The 17,385-nt window shown below is 41.6% G+C and overlaps 1 protein-coding gene across 3 annotated transcripts in view; it reads right to left on the bottom strand.

Annotated features, from left to right (window-relative positions):
• Nucleotides 1–17,385, bottom strand: part of LOC145413600 (proteasome subunit alpha type-1-like) — a 111,404-nt gene that overhangs the window by 10,961 nt on the left and 83,058 nt on the right. For all 3 annotated transcript variants that reach the window (XM_080283253.1, XM_080283251.1, XM_080283252.1), the window contains exon 6: nucleotides 9,740–9,943. In XM_080283253.1, coding sequence (XP_080139379.1) covers nucleotides 9,740–9,943 — 204 coding nt within the window. The remainder of the gene's footprint in view (nucleotides 1–9,739; nucleotides 9,944–17,385) is intronic.

The following is a 17,385-nucleotide window of genomic DNA, read 5'->3' as shown; positions in this document are numbered from 1 at the left end:
ACATGGCAAGGGACGAGAAGGGTGGGTGGTGAACTGAATGAATGGAAGGCAATGACTGATAATGTGTGTGTGGATGAAAGGATGCGAAGATTTGTAATGGATGTAAGAGCATAAAGAGACTGGGGGAGTGGACTTTCTGACCACCACCAAGTGGTGGTGAGAATCAAGGTCCAAGTAAAATGGAGAAATGGAAGAAGGGAAGGACAGGAGGAAGGAGTAAATACAAGGAGAATGGAAATGTTACAAGAGGATGAGGAAAAATGGCAGAATATAAGAGAGAAGTGGTGAAACAATTGGGTAAATATGAACGAGCAGATGGGGGACGTGGAAGGTGTGTGCAAGATATTCACTGAAGAAATATGGGCAGCATGTGAGGTGGTGTGTGGGGTGAAGAGACAACGAAAGGGGGTGCAAGGAACAGCATGGTGGAATGAAGAGGTGAGACAGGCTGTGGCACAAAAGAAGAAAGCATATAATGAATGGATGAGAAATAGGGGCATGGAAGAAGTTGAGAGAGAGAAGAGAGAGTTATATGTAGAAAAGAAGAGAAAGGTGAAAAGATTAGTGAGAGAAAGAAGAGAGTGGATGAGGAATTTGGAAGAAATTTGAGTGTAAAGTGGAGGGAATGTCAAAAATGTTCTGGAAAGAGGTAAAGAGAGTTAAACAGGGTGGCAGTGAAGTTAGTAGGGGAGTGAATGATAAAAATCGTAGATTACTAGTTGAGAAGGGAGAAAAAAGAAGCAGATGGAGAGAACACTTTAAGGAATTGTTGAACACAGAGAATGAAAGTAATGTGCGTATAAGTGGCTGGGGAATGGCTGGGAGAAGGAGGGAGGTGAGAAGACAGGAAGAAATCAGTAGGATGGAAGTTGTAGAAGCAATGAAGAAAGTCAAAATGGGGAAAGCCCCAGGAATTGATGGAGTGTGTGGTGAAAGGCTGAGGCATGGGGGAGAGATAGTAGTAGAATGGATATGGAAGATGTGCAGATTGGCATGGGAGTAAAGCAGAGTCCCGGAGGATTGGAAATCAGGTATAATTATTCCCTTGTACAAAGGAAAACGGAAAAAAAGAGGTGTGTGGTAATCATAGGGCATTTGTCTTTGTGTAACAGGAAAAGTATATGGTAGGATACTTATTGACAGAGTTAGAGAAATAACAGAGGAATTACTTGGAGAAGAACAGGGAGGCTTTAGGAAGGGAAGAGGTTGTGTAGATCATATATTCATACTTAGATCTTTAGTGGAAAAGTTTCTAGAGAAGGGAAAGAAGTTGTATGTGGCCTTCATGGATTTGAAGAAAGCATACTGGATACACAAGGATTGTGGAAAGTATTAAGAATATATAGAGTAGATGGGAAGTTGTTGAATGCTGTGAAGAGTATGTACGAGGGTGCTAAGGCTGCAGTGCACGTGGATAGTGAACTGAGTGAATTTTTCTATTTGAAGGTTGGGTTGAAACAGGGATGTGTCATGTCTCCATGGTTGTTCAATATGTACATGGATGGGGTTATAAAAGAGATACAAGGTAGGGCAGTGGATGTTGGAGAGGCCCTAGTATGTGAGGGTAGTGTTTGGAAACTCCCTGTACTGTTCTTTCCAGATGATACTGTGTTGTCAAGTGAAGACGATGGGGAGCTGCAAGACTTGGTGGATGAGTTTGGGAGAGTGTGTAAGAAAGGGACTCTAAAGGCGAATGAAGGGAAGAGTAAAGTTATGGTCTTCGAGAGAAGTGAAGTCAGTGAATGTACAGTGAGGTTGGATGATGAGGAAATGGAAAATGTGAGTATGTTTAAGTACTTGGGTAGTGTGATGAGTAAGGATGGAAGTTTGGAAGGTGAAGTGCTTGAAAGGGTACAACAAGGAAGAAAGGTTGTTGGTTCCTTGAAAGCAGTGATAAGAAACAGGGAAGTGCGCATGGAAGTGAAAAAGTTACTACATGACGGTATTGTCATACCAACTCTACCGTATGGAAGTGAAGCTTGGACGTTGTTGGAGGGACAGAAGTCAAGAGTGAGAGCAGTGGAAATGAGTTATCTGAGAGGAGCCTGTGGAGTCACATGGAGAGAGAGACTGACAAATGAGGATGTAAAGGAGCGTTGTTGTGTGGATGTGGATGTGATACGAAGTGTTAGGAGAAACACACTGAGTTGGTTTGACCATGTAGACACGATAGAGAGTGAAGGACTGACAAGGAGAGTGTGTGTGAGTGAGGTGGTGGGAGAGAGAGGGAGGGGAAGGCCAAGGATGAGATGGAAGGATATAGAGTGGAGAGGTATATGAGAGAGGGGGGGTGTGAGTTGGAAGCAGGGCAGTGAAATGGCAGGGGACAAGGTGACGTGGAGGAGATTTGTTTGTGGCCACCCCAAATGGGATTAAGGCATCTGGCAATAGATAGATAGACAGATCATCATCCGGACCTCCTTTCCCACCCTATGGCAGGGTAAGGAGCAGCAATGTCCAGACAGCCCAAATTTGCCTAATCCAATGGGCCACACTTCCATTCACTCACCATTCAAGCCCCTTATATATATATATATATATATATATATATATATATACACAGTAATCCTTATAATATCCAGACGCCCATTTTCCAGACATCCCCAATAACCAGACATTTTCGTCCCAGGATCCATTATTCCCAAAACGGGCCAAAAACCACAAAAAATTTGAAAAAAATCAGACTTTTTTTCCCACCCGTAATCTGAAATTGCCATGTGGCGCCGAACAGCTGTTACACCATGGTCCCTTCACCCCTTCCTTCCTCCCCCCTCTCCTGTCAGGGTTGCCATTTGGTATTTTTCATTACCAAATGTGGGCCAATTTGGTAATGAAAAATTCGTTTGGTAATGAATCAGAATAATGCATTACCAAATGGATTTTTCACACGTATGAGGATACACAGGATGGAGATGGTGGATTGTTTGCTCTCTCTCATTAATTTGGTAGCCTATATAGCATGATAATAAACATGCTGTTAATTATAAGAAGAGTGATTACATGTATTATCACTTGTGTATATAATTAGTGAAGAATACATGCTAGCTTTACGGATTTGGTAATGAAAGTTAAAAATGGTAATGAAAATTGAGGAGTTTGGTAATGTGGCCATTGCGATCTGGCAACTCTGTTACCCTGCCATCATCAACAGTCATAGCCTAACTCCGATCGAGAGCAAATGCTTATAGCAATGCAAGCCACAGGTGCTCGTTTTTTGTGAATAAACAGTGAATAAACTGCAATACCTCGCCACTAGAACACACAGGAATTTACAGTGTTGTGCAGTATTAAGAAATTAGAATTTAGAGTGCAAAGGATTAACTGTGGACTGCAAACTGGCAGTTCAAACCAGTCCAGGAGCCAGGGACTTGTTGTGAGTACCCAGAATATTTAATATTGTATAAACTCACCTCTAAAACCTCATTTTATGGTTCTTTTGCATTTATTTCAGTCTTTTATGTCCCTTATTGGTGTGATTTGGGTCTTAAATAGGTGATGCATGTCCAGAGGGAGTTGTATAGGTGTTTTTTTGAGTTAGGGTCCATAAGTACAAGTCCAGGAGGCTGGGGGCCCAATATCCGGACAGGATCACTATCCGGACATGCCTTTGGCTCTATTACATCGGATATTGGAGGGATTACTGTATATATATATATATAAACTTTTTTTTCTGGCTTCAAGCATATAGATTCATAGATAGATATAGTCACTGGGACAGCTCTAAACAGCTGAATACTTTGTAAATCTATTGCTTTCTGTCAAAGTGTGTCACAACAGAGAGTTTTTTCATTAGGTAAGACGAATATGTGTAACAATAAGTTTAGTGTTCAAAAGTGCAAATAACCTTGTGACATCAGCAGCAGGTAATTCAAGTAGTAACCAGTTAGAGGTGTGTTGTGCCCCCCCCCCCCCTTTATATCTTGAGCCCCTACCCTGAAACTGTCTGTGCATGGCACTAAGTACACCTGTATGAATTCTATAAATTTTAACTTTACTCATCAAGTAAAACTGAAAGTACAGTACTGTAATCTGTAACTTCTTGCTTAACTCATTCTAGTATTGGTATTTTACATACTGCACCATAATAGTATCATGAGATGTTGGTTACTTACTGTGTCTGTTCTTCAGCTCAGAGTTACACACTTCAACAATCTTTTACATTTTTCCCTTCAGTGTGATCAGAAACACATAGCTTGGATACCTAAATAAACTTAAGGAACTGCTCTACCAGCTGTTACTTCATTTCTTCACATTATTTTAGCACCATGAAATGTGGCCAATGGGATGCCCTGTATGGTTTGGGTAAGACTGAAAGAACATCAAAGTGATTCCTCCTTACTGTTTACCTGTTCAGCTGGCTGTGAAAGAAAAAGCATCTGCAACTCACCAAACTTAAGCAATACTCAATTTTATTTCAAGCGTGTTTAAAATGGCTTAGAATTCTACTTACAATAATTAACTTGCTTAAACTCTAACTCAAAGATAGCAACAGATTGCAGTACTAACAGCAATATTCTGCTCTACATTTGTCTTCATTTCAAAGCTAAAGCTGGAATATGCACCGAGTTACAAAAAGATGATATACACGTTTTGAGGTATAGTATAATGTGTAGTTCAAGGGACTAAATAAACATCTGTTTTGAACAAATCATTTCGTCTCCAGACCAACTTACCAACAGGCCATTACTCTATTATCTCAATATCCTACTTTACCATGCAGTGACAAGGATCTAAAAACATAGAGAAAAAACAAAAAATGAAACTCAACAGAGTACCAGTGGTCTCAGTCCTACATATACACATCATTCAGATCTTCAAATTTTTCATCTCCACCCCACAAAACATCAACATAAGTTTCATTTCATTTGTAAGGCAGACTAATGAGGTGGTATGGATCCTGAAACAGAAGGTGGTAAGGTCCTGAAACAGAAGCTGGTAAGGATCCTGAAGCAGAAGGTGGTGAGGATCCAGAAACAGGAAATGAAAAATAAAGTAAAGCAAGGCTTGGTGGATGAGTTTGGGAGAGTGTGTAAGAAACGGAATCTAAAGGTGAATGTAGGGAAGAGTAAAGTGATGGTCTTTGAGAGAGGTGAAGTCAGTGAATGTACAGCGAGGTTGGATGGTGAGGAATTGGAAAATGTGAGTACGTTTAAGTACTTGGGTAGTGTGATGAGTAAGGATGGAGGTTTGGAGGGTGAAGTGCTTGAAAGGGTACAGCAGGGAAGAAAGGGTGCTGGTTCTCTGAAAGCAGTGATAAGAAACAGGGAAGTGAGCATGGAAGTGAAAAAGTTACATGACAGTATATATTGTGATACCAACTCTAACGTAAGGAAGTGATGCTTGGACGTTGTTGGAAGGACACAAGTCAAGAGTGAGAGCAGTGGAAATGAGTTATTTAAGAGGAGCCTGTGGAGTCACATGGAGAGACAGGCTGACAAATGAGGATATAAATGATAGGAAGCATTATGGGGAACACACTGAGGTGGTTTGGCCTTGTGGAGAGGATGGAGGGTGAAAGACCGACGAAGAGAGTGTATGTGAGTGAGGTGGAGGGGGGAAGAGGGAGGGGGATGCCAAAGATGAGATGGAGAGATGGGGTGGAGAGGTATATGAGAGAGGAGGATGTGAGTTGGGAGCAGGGCAGTGAAATGGCGGGGGACAGGGCGACTTGGAGGCGATTTGTTTGTGGCCACCCCAAACGGGATTGAGGTGTCTGGCAATAGAAAGATAGATAGGAAAAAAAAAAAAAGGGGGGTGGGGAGTGCAGCCCATGTTATGTATAATATTATAAACACATGTTTCTTGCATTATCACCATCTTTTATGCCCTCCTCCCTCCTGGGAATCCTCTGCCAGGGGATGATCATAACAGAACTGCCACCAAACTACTTTGTCCTCCCATACCTCTCTGCAACACACCTCTTCCTTCTCACTCACCAATTTACCGCTCCACTTTCCACTTTTTTCTTCCACACTAAACATTACATATGTACATAGTAAACTCTCATATCCACTGCCACATCATCTGACATGCATCTTTCTTTGTCACAAAAAAGGAGGGGAGAATTTTAAAAATCCACTGGAAGCTCAAAATTCAAAATCTGCAGGATTCGGCAGAAGTCCTACCACCAAAACACAGTCATTAGTTACTTTGCTAAAACACTGCTTTTGATGCCATCAAATTTGATAATTTTCTTTGTAAATTGTAACCTGCATGTCCCTGTATTTAGCTGTTTTCTCATGTTCAACATCAATAATGTAAATCTCTCCTCTTCAAAACTATTCATACTCTTATTTCATGTACCTCATCCCAAAATGGATAACATGTCAGTTCCCCCCCCCACCCTCAAGGCTGCTGCTCCGAGCTCCCCCTCCACATGGCAGTGTGCAGACAATGGAGTTTGTCGTTTGTTTCATCACCCCTGTCCTTCATGTCCTGCTGGCCTTCTGTTAACACACTGGCAGGTGTCTGCCTTCTGTTAACACATTGGCAGGTGTCTGCCTTCTGTTAACACATTGGCAGGTGTCTCAATTTCACCAACATGGGCCAAGCACGCAAAGAATGTCCTATCCAATGAAAAGAAGTGGAAGATTATCTAAAAACTGAACTAAGGCTGGAGTGTGAGTTGAACGGAGAAGATGATGCAGTGCAACATCGCCACCTGTGCCACTGGGCCTGGGCCATACAGGATTTATGTCATTAACCACATGAGATTAACTGTAATGTAAAATACTTTAAAAAGAAATTCTCCGAGTACTTCCTCGTGAGTTTATTTCCCCTAATATCTTCGGTTTTATTTCTGTCATTCATGCCTCAAACGTCTCTCTCCTCATGCTTGGTTTAGACTGTCTGTTCTCTTTCTGCCTAGCTTGCTAACCTGTCTTACTCTGCCTAACTCTGCATCCATGTGTCAATAGTACAGTGTGTGTACTGGTTTAAGTAATGTACTTTTAATCACTGGCTTAAAATTATGCGATATTATTGATCTAATGTAAAAAAGAAAAAAGAATAGAAAACTAATGTATACTATCCATTACATTGGGCATATGATGCAGGCCTACTAGATCACTCCCAGTGCATGGGATGATTCAGAATGTAGTTACCAATCCTGGCGGCAATTTTTCCCATCCTTTCCTTCTCATCATTACTGACTTGTTATACTGTACAAGGCTGTAATACTGTGATAGTCATGAAGAAGCATTATGACAAGGGTGTGAAAGTATGGGTAGAAAATGAGTAAAGTTTTCATTTTTAGTAACAGAATATGCTATTTTGCTCATTTATTTTTAGTTGTGCGCTTGAAATCCCACTTCATGGGGGGAAACACTGGAACTGCCGGATTATCGACTTTATCGCATCAGGCTTTCCCCCAACTGGTCCAGTATAAAGATGGTTTACTGTGCACTTTATGTCTGAAACTACCTGAGTTTGTACATGAGAAAAAGAAGGATATATTTAACCCTCCAGTCTGAAAGGTGAACCAAACAGCAAGTTTCTATTAACATCCTCTTGGTAATGAAGATGAACACTGCTGCAGAACTAACAGCTTTACAGGCTAACAATTTTAATATTTGAGGCCCTTAAAACCACAGGAGGAAAAGTGCCAACCCCCCCCCCACCCCCACACCTTTTTTTTGCTTTGGCAATTATTCCTCTATCCAGAAAGACACTCTCTGCCCTAAGGAGGAAGTAAACATAAGGCTGGAAGTCATAGTAACAAAGATAACTGGTGCATTGTAATCGGCACCAACCACCTGCGGGAGGTTCATTTCATGACCACACCACGACAACTCCCCATGCAGAGCATTCAGGCTAGAAATAGAAATTTGGGCCAATGGGAGTGCATCTTGTAAAACAGGGTTCAGGAGTAGCGTTTTAGTACAACAGAAGTGAAGTTAGGGGTTTAGGGGGGTAGGAGGGATGGACGGGGGTTGGGACTGAGGGAAGTAAGATAGGTGCCAGGTGGTGGGGGTGAATACCGTTTCCAACATCACCATTACAGCGTTTTCCCCACAGAATGTCAGCCGATGAGAGAGCTTTATTGTGGCAGGAAAAAGAAAGGGAGCAAGCAAGAGAGGAAGGCAATAGGAGTTGGGCAGGGGGGGGGGGGTAGTGCTGGAATTGTGCTAGTGCATCAGGAAATAGCTGACTGTGTTGACATTGTTTACTAACATTGTTTGTAGGGCAAGACTGACATTTCAGTATGATTACTATTTTGTTATCATTACTGACAATGACTAATTGGGGTAGAAATTCCTGAGTGGCAGATGAGAGTGAGGGCATTGGAATTAGCATCATGAGTGAAGCTGTTGTCTAACTGTCCTTTCAACTGTAGCTGTTTGTTTATTCTGTTTTGTTTACAGTAAATGAGATAAGTACATTTCTTATGTTTGTATTAACTCCTTGTGATTATTAGTGTTCTTGTATGGTTGTATGTGCATCTATTTCCCCTACTTTCAAACATTTGGTTTGGAATTGTGTTTGTTGTTTCGTATAAACAATATTTTTATCATTTACCAATTTGCTTGCTTGTTACTAGTACTAAAATCCTCATTAGGTGAGCTACACCCTGCCCTTGAATCACTTCAATATCTCAATTAGTTAGGATGTTACAGGTCTTTGAATGTGTGTCAACTTTAACCTGAAATAACTCAAAACAATGATTTTGGTGCTTGTGCTCCTGTGGTTCTAAGTGCCTCATTTGTTCTCTACTGGACAAAAGAATTTCCATATATTCTAATATACCATCACCAAAGTAGTGATGAAGTGCATACATGAGCATAACATAACCATAAGAGTTTTGTTACTGTAAAAAACATCAACATATGGCAACATTTACTCAGCACAGCACTGCCAAGCCTTACGCCTATGTAAGATAATGAGCAAAATTTTCTTGTCACTATCAGCTGAATCTATAGCTGGTGTTACATGAACCGTTTTTGTCATGGCAATATGAATTAAACAAGACAGTATATGAATGCAGAATATTATGCTGTCTGGTTAGTGGTGGGTGGGGGCGCTCACCATCCACTCACTCGATGTAGTGCTGCTATTGGGTGTCTGCCATTTTCTCTCCTCCAACCTTCTTTCCTTCCATTCTCTTCTGTCTTTCTTTCCTTCATTCTTTCCTGGTCCTTCTGCCTACGGGTGACTTTACACTCCCTCTTCTGTCCTTCTTTCCTTTATTCTTTCCTCTTCCTTCTGCCTGTTGGTGACTCTACACTAAGTGACAAGCCAAATGGTTTCCTGAACACCAGGAAACCATTTACTACGCTGGGTGGTAGCCATAAAACCAAATTTTGGCGCCTGGTGGTTTAGTGGGTAATTATTGCACTCCAATCGGATTGAGCCAGTGAAGGTTTATATCCAAGGGGTGGTTGGGGTTGATTGCTCATGTAATGCCACTCAGGGATGAATGAGGCTGGTCACTCTCATCTTAAATGTCGGGACCAACTGCCTAGCCCCGGGCTCCTATGCTCCTCATGGGGCAATGTAGGATTGGATGATGGATGGATGGGAAAAATAAGAAATATGGATAACAGTGCTCCATGTTGGGACATCACAAAATCTTGCCTCATGCAACAATGATCCTGAACCATTCACTTTGATGCCCCCCTACTCTTATGCATGCTTCACTACCAAAGTGGCTTATTTCAAGAATAAGAAAATAGTCTCCCCAAGTAATTACTGGCTTCTTGGCTAATATAACCTAATTGTACAAGACCTATGTGGTACTAACCTGTGGCTGCTCCCCAGCTGAGGATGGTGGTGGATCTGCATCAGAGGATGCAGGAGCATCATCGCCTGCAGACGGCTGAGCATCACTTCTTCCTGTGCCACCCCGTCGCTCCTCTTGATCCAAACCCTCCAAATATGGGTTGACATCTTCATCTTCGTATATGCTCAAGTCTTCTCCTTCACCAACTACAGCAATACTGCAGTTCTGTTAAATAAAAATCCATCATTTTTTCAATTTACAAATACACACACCAAAATTCACAGTTCAAAATGATTTAGGGATGGTTCTGTTACAGCTTAAATACTTTTAGTATATATGCAAGCATTTGGTGCCAGCCTGCCTCCTTTGTGTTACGTTACTTACGTAGCTAGTTGCCTGCTTTCAACTCTGCTCATTTCCATCTACACATCTTACTCTCACTTTTAATAAATAACAATGTTCATAGTGCTTATAATTGAACATCCATTTGATACACATGAGACAGGCCTATGGTGGAGTATGTACAGTATAAGTGAAACACATGTTTACTTGTTAAAATTCCAATAACGAGTGGTTGGGTAAGAACTATATAGTGGATGAGATGGGATTACAACTGTAGAATTGAGTGGAAGGATGGGATGGGATTATACTGGTGTTGTGAAGAGGAAGGGTACATTGAGATGGTTTGGGTATGTTGAGAGGATGGAGGATAATAACTGGGTGTGGGAGGTGAGAAGTGTGAACACTGGGGGTAAGGCTGCAACAGGCAGACTGAAGAAGACCTATGAGGTAACGAGTGTGACCTCAGGGATAGAGGACTGAATAGGCAGGCTCCCAAAGATCAGACAGTGTGGAGAGCTGCCATTAGGTGACCAAGACTGATGCATACAAGCATGTTGGAGTCTTTAGGATATGATGCAAATATATAAAAGGTGGTCATTGGAAAACTGGTATCAAGACAGGATTTGTGTACTGACATGGAGACCTATATGGTACAGAGCTTTACAGGAGCTACATCCCCTGTAGGGGGATTGGGAGAATTGTAATGCACCATTAAAGAAAAAAAAAATGCATTATCCAACAGGGCCTTGGCTGAATTATGATGGATGAACAGGGGACTGCAGTAATGGCATCACTATACAATCAATCGCAATGCAACTGGTTGTCATGATGCAACCCAATCATACAGAGAGGCTGAACAGTACACTACAAGGAAACTACAAAAAAATTATAATAATATTAATAATAATGATAAATAATAATAATAATCATCATCATCATCATAGTCTGGACTTCTGTTTCTCCAAAGCGCTAGTTCTTCCAAAGGGAATTCACTAGTACTCGACACACATGTACATTATTTTTACTATTACAAGAATTGTGACATCTCCCATAGTCCACACACAATACAAACTATCTATCTATATATCTATTGCCAGACGTCATAATCCCATAAGAGGTGGACATTTGTCTTTGAGTTATTTGTTTGACAGGGAGGGGCACTAATGCTCCACCAACCCACTTGTTGACACGTAGGAAGCATGTATGGTTTGGTTATATGGTTACCGCCCAACATTGTAAATGGTTTCTTGGTTTACAAGAAACCACTTGGCTTGTCAGTCAATGTAAAAAAAAACCTGTAAAGGAAAGAAAAACAATAAGAAGTGACAGGAAGATGGGAGAAATAGGAAGAGAGGAGGGCAGGCACAGAAAAAGAATGATACAGGCTAAGGAAGAAATAGGCAGCACTACATCAAGTGAGCTGATGATGGTCGCCACCACCTACCACTACTTACAATACAAACTTCACCAGTAAAATAATATGAAAGTGGCAATAATTATACCCCATAATCATCCGTCACAGTACCTCTCTCAAGGTCGTCGCATTTTGAAAAAAGAAAGGCTTTCTGCTGTCTCTTAAAGGATTCAACAGAAGAGAGTTGTCTCATAGACAATGGCAATCTATCGTAAACTCTAGGGGCTCTATACACAAATGAACGATAGGAGAAAGATGACTGGTGAATGGTTCCAGGCTCGTCAAGATGCAAGGAATCATTTTCACTAAGTAACATCACAACTGGGTGTGCTGATGGGAGTTTTAACATTTCAGCAAGATACTTCGGTTCGCCAAACTTAAGAACCTTGAATGTAATAAGACACAGTTTAAATTTAATTCTAGCCTTTACTGGTAACCAACGCAGCTCAATTAGGAACGGTGTAGTCGAGGTTCTTGGGGGGAGACCAAAGATAAGCCATGCTGCCCTGTTCAAAACATTCTGAACTTTTGTTGGTATATTATTTGGAAGACCAATCCACAGTGAATTACAATAATTGGCAAGAGACAAGACCACTGCATGGACCAATGTTAAGAGGCAACACCTATCCAGGAATTTTCTCACAGAGTACAGATTTCTGATATGCAATTTACACCCTCTGACAACTTGATTAATATGTTCTTTGTAGTTTAACTCTGAATTAAAATAAACATCCAGATTTCAAACAGAACTGACTGGATGACACTGTGACATGCCAATGTTCATAGCCAGCGCATTATCAGTGTCATCACTCTTTCTGTTTCCCCTCATGATGATGATCTCAGTCTTACCATCATTCAGCTTAAGTTTTTTTCATGCCATCCAGATCCTAATATCAGACATTAGAGATTCAGGCTTGATATAAGTATCGTTTATATCAGACATCTTAACACAGAGCTGGGTGTTGTCAGCATAAAAATGATAGGACATGTCATGAGCATCAAGTAAAGATGATAAACTACTCATGTAGACTGTAAATGGAACTGGACCCAAGACTGATCCTTGAGGGACTCTGAACAGAAGGGGAGCAGTATCAGAGCTAGTATAATCAACAACCACTCTCTGAGATCTGTCCAACAGATATGACTTAAGGAGCAAAACAGAACTATCACGAATGCCATAAACATACAGATCATCCAACAATATGGATGACCTGCTGTGGCAAAAGCTGCAGGCAGATCCAACAGAACCAGCAGAGACGAAATCCCACTACAGGTGTTTGCCACCAAGTCACTATGAATCCTTGTTAGTGCAGTTTCAGTTAAATGGTATTTTCTGTAAGCTGACTGAAAGACAGGAACAACTCTGTTATGTTCCAGTAGTGGTAAAAGCTGACTACCGGTAAGTATGGCACGCTCAAGAATCTTGAATAAGAAAGATAGGTTAGAGACAGGACGATAATTTGTCATGCTCTCGACATCAAGGCCAGGTTTCTTGATTAGGGGCCCAAGCAAAGCACTTTTCTCAGACTGCACAAAATTGCTTTCTAAGAAGCATCTATTTCTTATGTTGCAGAAAAAATCTGCTGCATGCTCGTACACATCAGGCAGTTGTAACATGTTACACAGATCGAGTGGACAAAATGTTTTGTTAAGTTCTCTGATGTAACATTTGATTGATTTTATTTACATCCAGTGGATGAGCATGTGGAGTGACATGGAGGGACAGGCTGACGAATGAAGAAGTGAAAGAATGTTGTGGGGTGGATGTGGATGTGATTGAGAAAATTAAGAGAAATACACTAAGGTGGTTTGGACATGTGGAGAGAATGGAGAATGAAAGACTGACTAAGAGGGTGTATGTAGGTGAAGTGGAGGGAAGGAGACGGAGGGGGAGACCAAGGATGAGGTGGAGGGATGGAGTTGAGAGGTATATGAGGGAGGGGGGAGTGAGTTGGGGGGAGGGCAGTCAAATGGTGGGTGACAGAGCAACTTGAAGGCGTTTTGTCTGCGCCCACCCTTTGCAGGAATAGGGCGTAGGGCTATTGACAGATAGACAGATAGGATGAAATGTTGAAAGTAAACGACCCCATGTGTGCTGTGGCTGGAAGTCATATGAGTATATTTCACTGGAAGAACTGTTGTCTAAAGCATTTCTTAGGCAAGATATCTCAGTTGTAAAAAAATGAAGCAAAATCAGAAGCCAATGGGGCATCAGATACAGAAGTTGGTTTAACAATTACATTCCTCCACCCAACCAAATTCTTCACAACTGCAGACAGTTTCTTATGATCACCACCGCATGAATCAACATTATTTTGATGATACCTTGTCTTTTGGGCTTTTACAGTGTGAACAACTGCTCTTCCTGCACAAACATAACGCAAACACATTAATACAGTCCACTGCAAGTGCCACTCACATTCTCCCTTTCTACATTGTCAAAGCAAAGAATTAATGGATGGACCATACCATGGAGAATTATCACATACAATTACTGTTTTTACCACCTCAGAACAATGATCATCAAAAACTGACCTAAGTTCATTGTTATATAAATCAAACAAATCACCAGATGAAAGATTTGAAGAATCAGTTGTGCTCTCAACTCTCCAACTCGAATTCTTCCCGCTCCTTCTGGCACCTTGCCAAAAACCTTTCTAACAACTTTACTTCATCATCCTTCCCTTCTCTTTTCTACTCTGATGGTTCTGTAGCTATTTCTTCTACTGATAAAGCAGATCTCTTCGCACAGACTTTCTATTCCAATTCTACCTGTTCCAGTGCTGTTCCTCCATCATTTCCCACCTCTGACTTCCTCATAGCTGACATTAAAATTTCTACAGCTGATGTATTTTCTGCCATCACTGGCCTCAATACTAACAAGGCATATGGGCCTGATGGAGTCCCTCCTGTTGTTCTCAAGAACTGTGCTTCTGTGCTTACACCCTGCCTAGGCAAACTCTTTCGCCTTTGTCTGTCAACTTGTACCTTTCCTTCTTGCTGGAAGTTTGCTCTCATTCAGCCAGTCCCAAAGAAGGGTGACCACTCCCAACCCTCTAACTATCGTCCAATTGCTTTAACGTCCTGTATTTCAAAAGTTTTCGAGTCAATTCTCAGTAGAAAAATTTTAAGGCATCTTTCCTATCACAATCTTCTTTCTGATCGTCAGTACGGGTTCCGGCAGGGACGCTCCACTGGTGATCTTATCACCTACCTTTCAGACTCCTGGTCATCCTCCTTTCGGGACTTTGGCGAAAGCTTTGCCATTGCACTTGACATCTCAAAGGCTTTCGATCAAGTCTGGCATAAATCTTTATTTCCAAACTGCCCTCCTACGGTTTCAATCCTCCTATCTGTGCCTTCATCACTAGCTTCCTTTCTGGTCATTCTATAGCCGCTGTTGTAGACGGCCATTGTTCTTCTCCTAGATCTATCAACAGTGGTGTTCCTCAGGGCTCTGTCCTATCACCAACTCTCTTCCCTTTATTCAACAATGACCTTCTAAGCTGTACATCTAACCCTATCCACTCATATGCTGATGACTCCACCCTTCACCTTTCCATTCGGTTCCCGCAACGTCCATCTCAGCAGTTACTTCAACAAACAAGGGATGAGGCTATGGCACAACTAATGTCTGACTTGGCTCGTATCTCTGACTGGGGTAAAAATAATCTTGTTGTTTTTAATGCATCAAAGACTCAGTTCTTACACCTATCACCCTGTCAAAATCTTCCACAGGTATACCCACTAATGTTTAATAATATTCAGCTTAATCCTGCATCATCCTTGAACATGCTTGGGGTTTCATTTACTCGGGACTTATCTTAGAAAGATCATATTACATCTCTTGTAAAATCTGCTTCCAAGAGATTGGGTGTGCTAAGCCGACTCCGTTCTTTCTTTACCCCTGCACAATTGTTGACTCTATACAAGGGTTTTATCTGCCCCTGTGTGGAGTACAACTCTCATGTGTGGGGAGGCTCCCCACACACAGCTCTTCTCAACAGGGTGGAGTCAAAGGCTTTTCGTCTCATTAACTCTCCTCCTCTTACCGACTCCCTTCAACCTCTGTCGCTTCGCCGCACTGTTGCATCTTTATCTCTTTTCTATCGCTACTTTAATGGTCACTGCTCCTCTGAACTGTCTGCATGCATTCCTCCACCTCTACGACGGGCGCGTAGCACCCGTCTAGCAGCAAACTCTCATCCCTTTTCTGTCCAACTCTCTAATGCAAGAGTTAACCGTTACTCCCAGTCCTTCATTTATGCACCAGGTCAACTCTGGAACTGTCTCCCTCTGTCTGTATTTCCTGCTGCCTATGATCTTCAGTCTTTCAAACGCAGTATGTCCAGGCATCTCGAAGTGAATGGATCTTAAATTTGGCTCTCTCTTGTATTTTGTTTTTCTCTTGGAGGGAACTCTTACTGCGGACTCATGGCCTTTGGTTCCTTCTTCCTCGCATTAAAAAAAAAAATAAAAAAAAAAAAAAAAAAAAAAAAAAGGTAGTTTAAACGCTGATCAATTTCATAACACATCAAATGGCGGTCAATGTTCCTGTAATTTCTGAACCTGATGACCTTTTTATAGATAGAGAATTTCATAATATCAAAACTAAAAGTGAGCAAAGCATGATCCGAGATGAGGGGGTCAAATGAGTCAACCTCCACATCAGATACACACCTGCAACCAGCAGGGAACAAGATCAAGCCAAGGACACGTCCTGAGACATGAGTTGGATTACTCACATGATTGCAAAAATTATTCTGGGTGATCAACTCATGGAATTCTGAAGAAAATGGTTTTGACTGCGGACTGTCATCCCAATAACTGAAATCACCGCAAACAAGAAGTCCTCTAGATTTAAGAGAAAAGGTGGATGTGTAGTGCATCCCAGCGTGCAAGGTCTAGGGGGGCCTGGGTTTTCGATGGAAGAGTTGAGATGTAGGATGGGACTGGAGTGTATTGGTGTTGTGATGAGGAGAGGTAGATTGAGATGGTTTGGACATGTGGAGAGGATGGCGGATGATAATTGGGTGAGGAAGGTGAGAAATGTTAATATTGGGGGTGGGGTTATGAGGGGCTGACCGCAAAAGACATGGGACGAGGTCATTAAGTGTGACCTTAGGGTTAAGGGACTGAACAGGGAGGTTGCAATGGATCGTGCAGCACGGAGAGCTGCCATTAGGTGACCAAGGCCGACGCATGCAAGCATGTTGGAGCCTTTAAAAACTAAACAAAACAATACTTCAAGAAACTGCCCAAATTCCTCCACAAAACCTCCATCTGTGCCTGGATGACCTGGTCAATAGACAATTGCAATGCAAATGGTATTCTAATGGAAATATATTAATACTTCCATAAATTCAAATGAAGATGAGGCCAGATCTATGAGAGAAAAGTTCGCAAATGCTGCCAAGTAGATGAGTGATACACCTCCTCCCGGACAGTCAGCAGCAGGCCTGGGACTACTTATAACAGAATGTGTCTTTGGCAAAGCACTACGAATAATACCAATATAAGACTCATACAACCAGGTTTCAGTTAAGCACAAAATGTCAAGCTCGTGCTGAGTTAGAGCTTCATTAATATGGTCTATCTTGTTACGGATGGAACGAATATTTAAGACCCATCCTTAACTGGTTCAATAGGGATGTGGTGAGTTTTTTGAATGATCATAATTGGTATTTTCAATCAATCTAATCCTATGAGAAATCATAAATGGACAGATGCAAAATGGGCACCTGACTCTGAATTAGTATTAGGTTCTTGATGTCTTAAGGAGGAGCAGTTGGTGCATCTGGGAGAATTTCTGTTACTACAATCCTTAGTCTTATGGGCTCTAGCACATTTTAGGTTCATCATTTTTTCTAGAACACCTCTCAGATGTATGACCAAAACCCTGACAGTGATG

The sequence above is a fragment of the Coenobita brevimanus genome, chromosome 97, assembly GCF_032717465.1.
Source record: "Coenobita brevimanus isolate Jiangsu-jjx chromosome 97, ASM3271746v2, whole genome shotgun sequence".
In the NCBI taxonomy this organism is placed as follows: Eukaryota; Metazoa; Arthropoda; class Malacostraca; order Decapoda; family Coenobitidae; genus Coenobita; species Coenobita brevimanus.
This window is presented reverse-complemented; position numbering and strand designations above follow the sequence as displayed.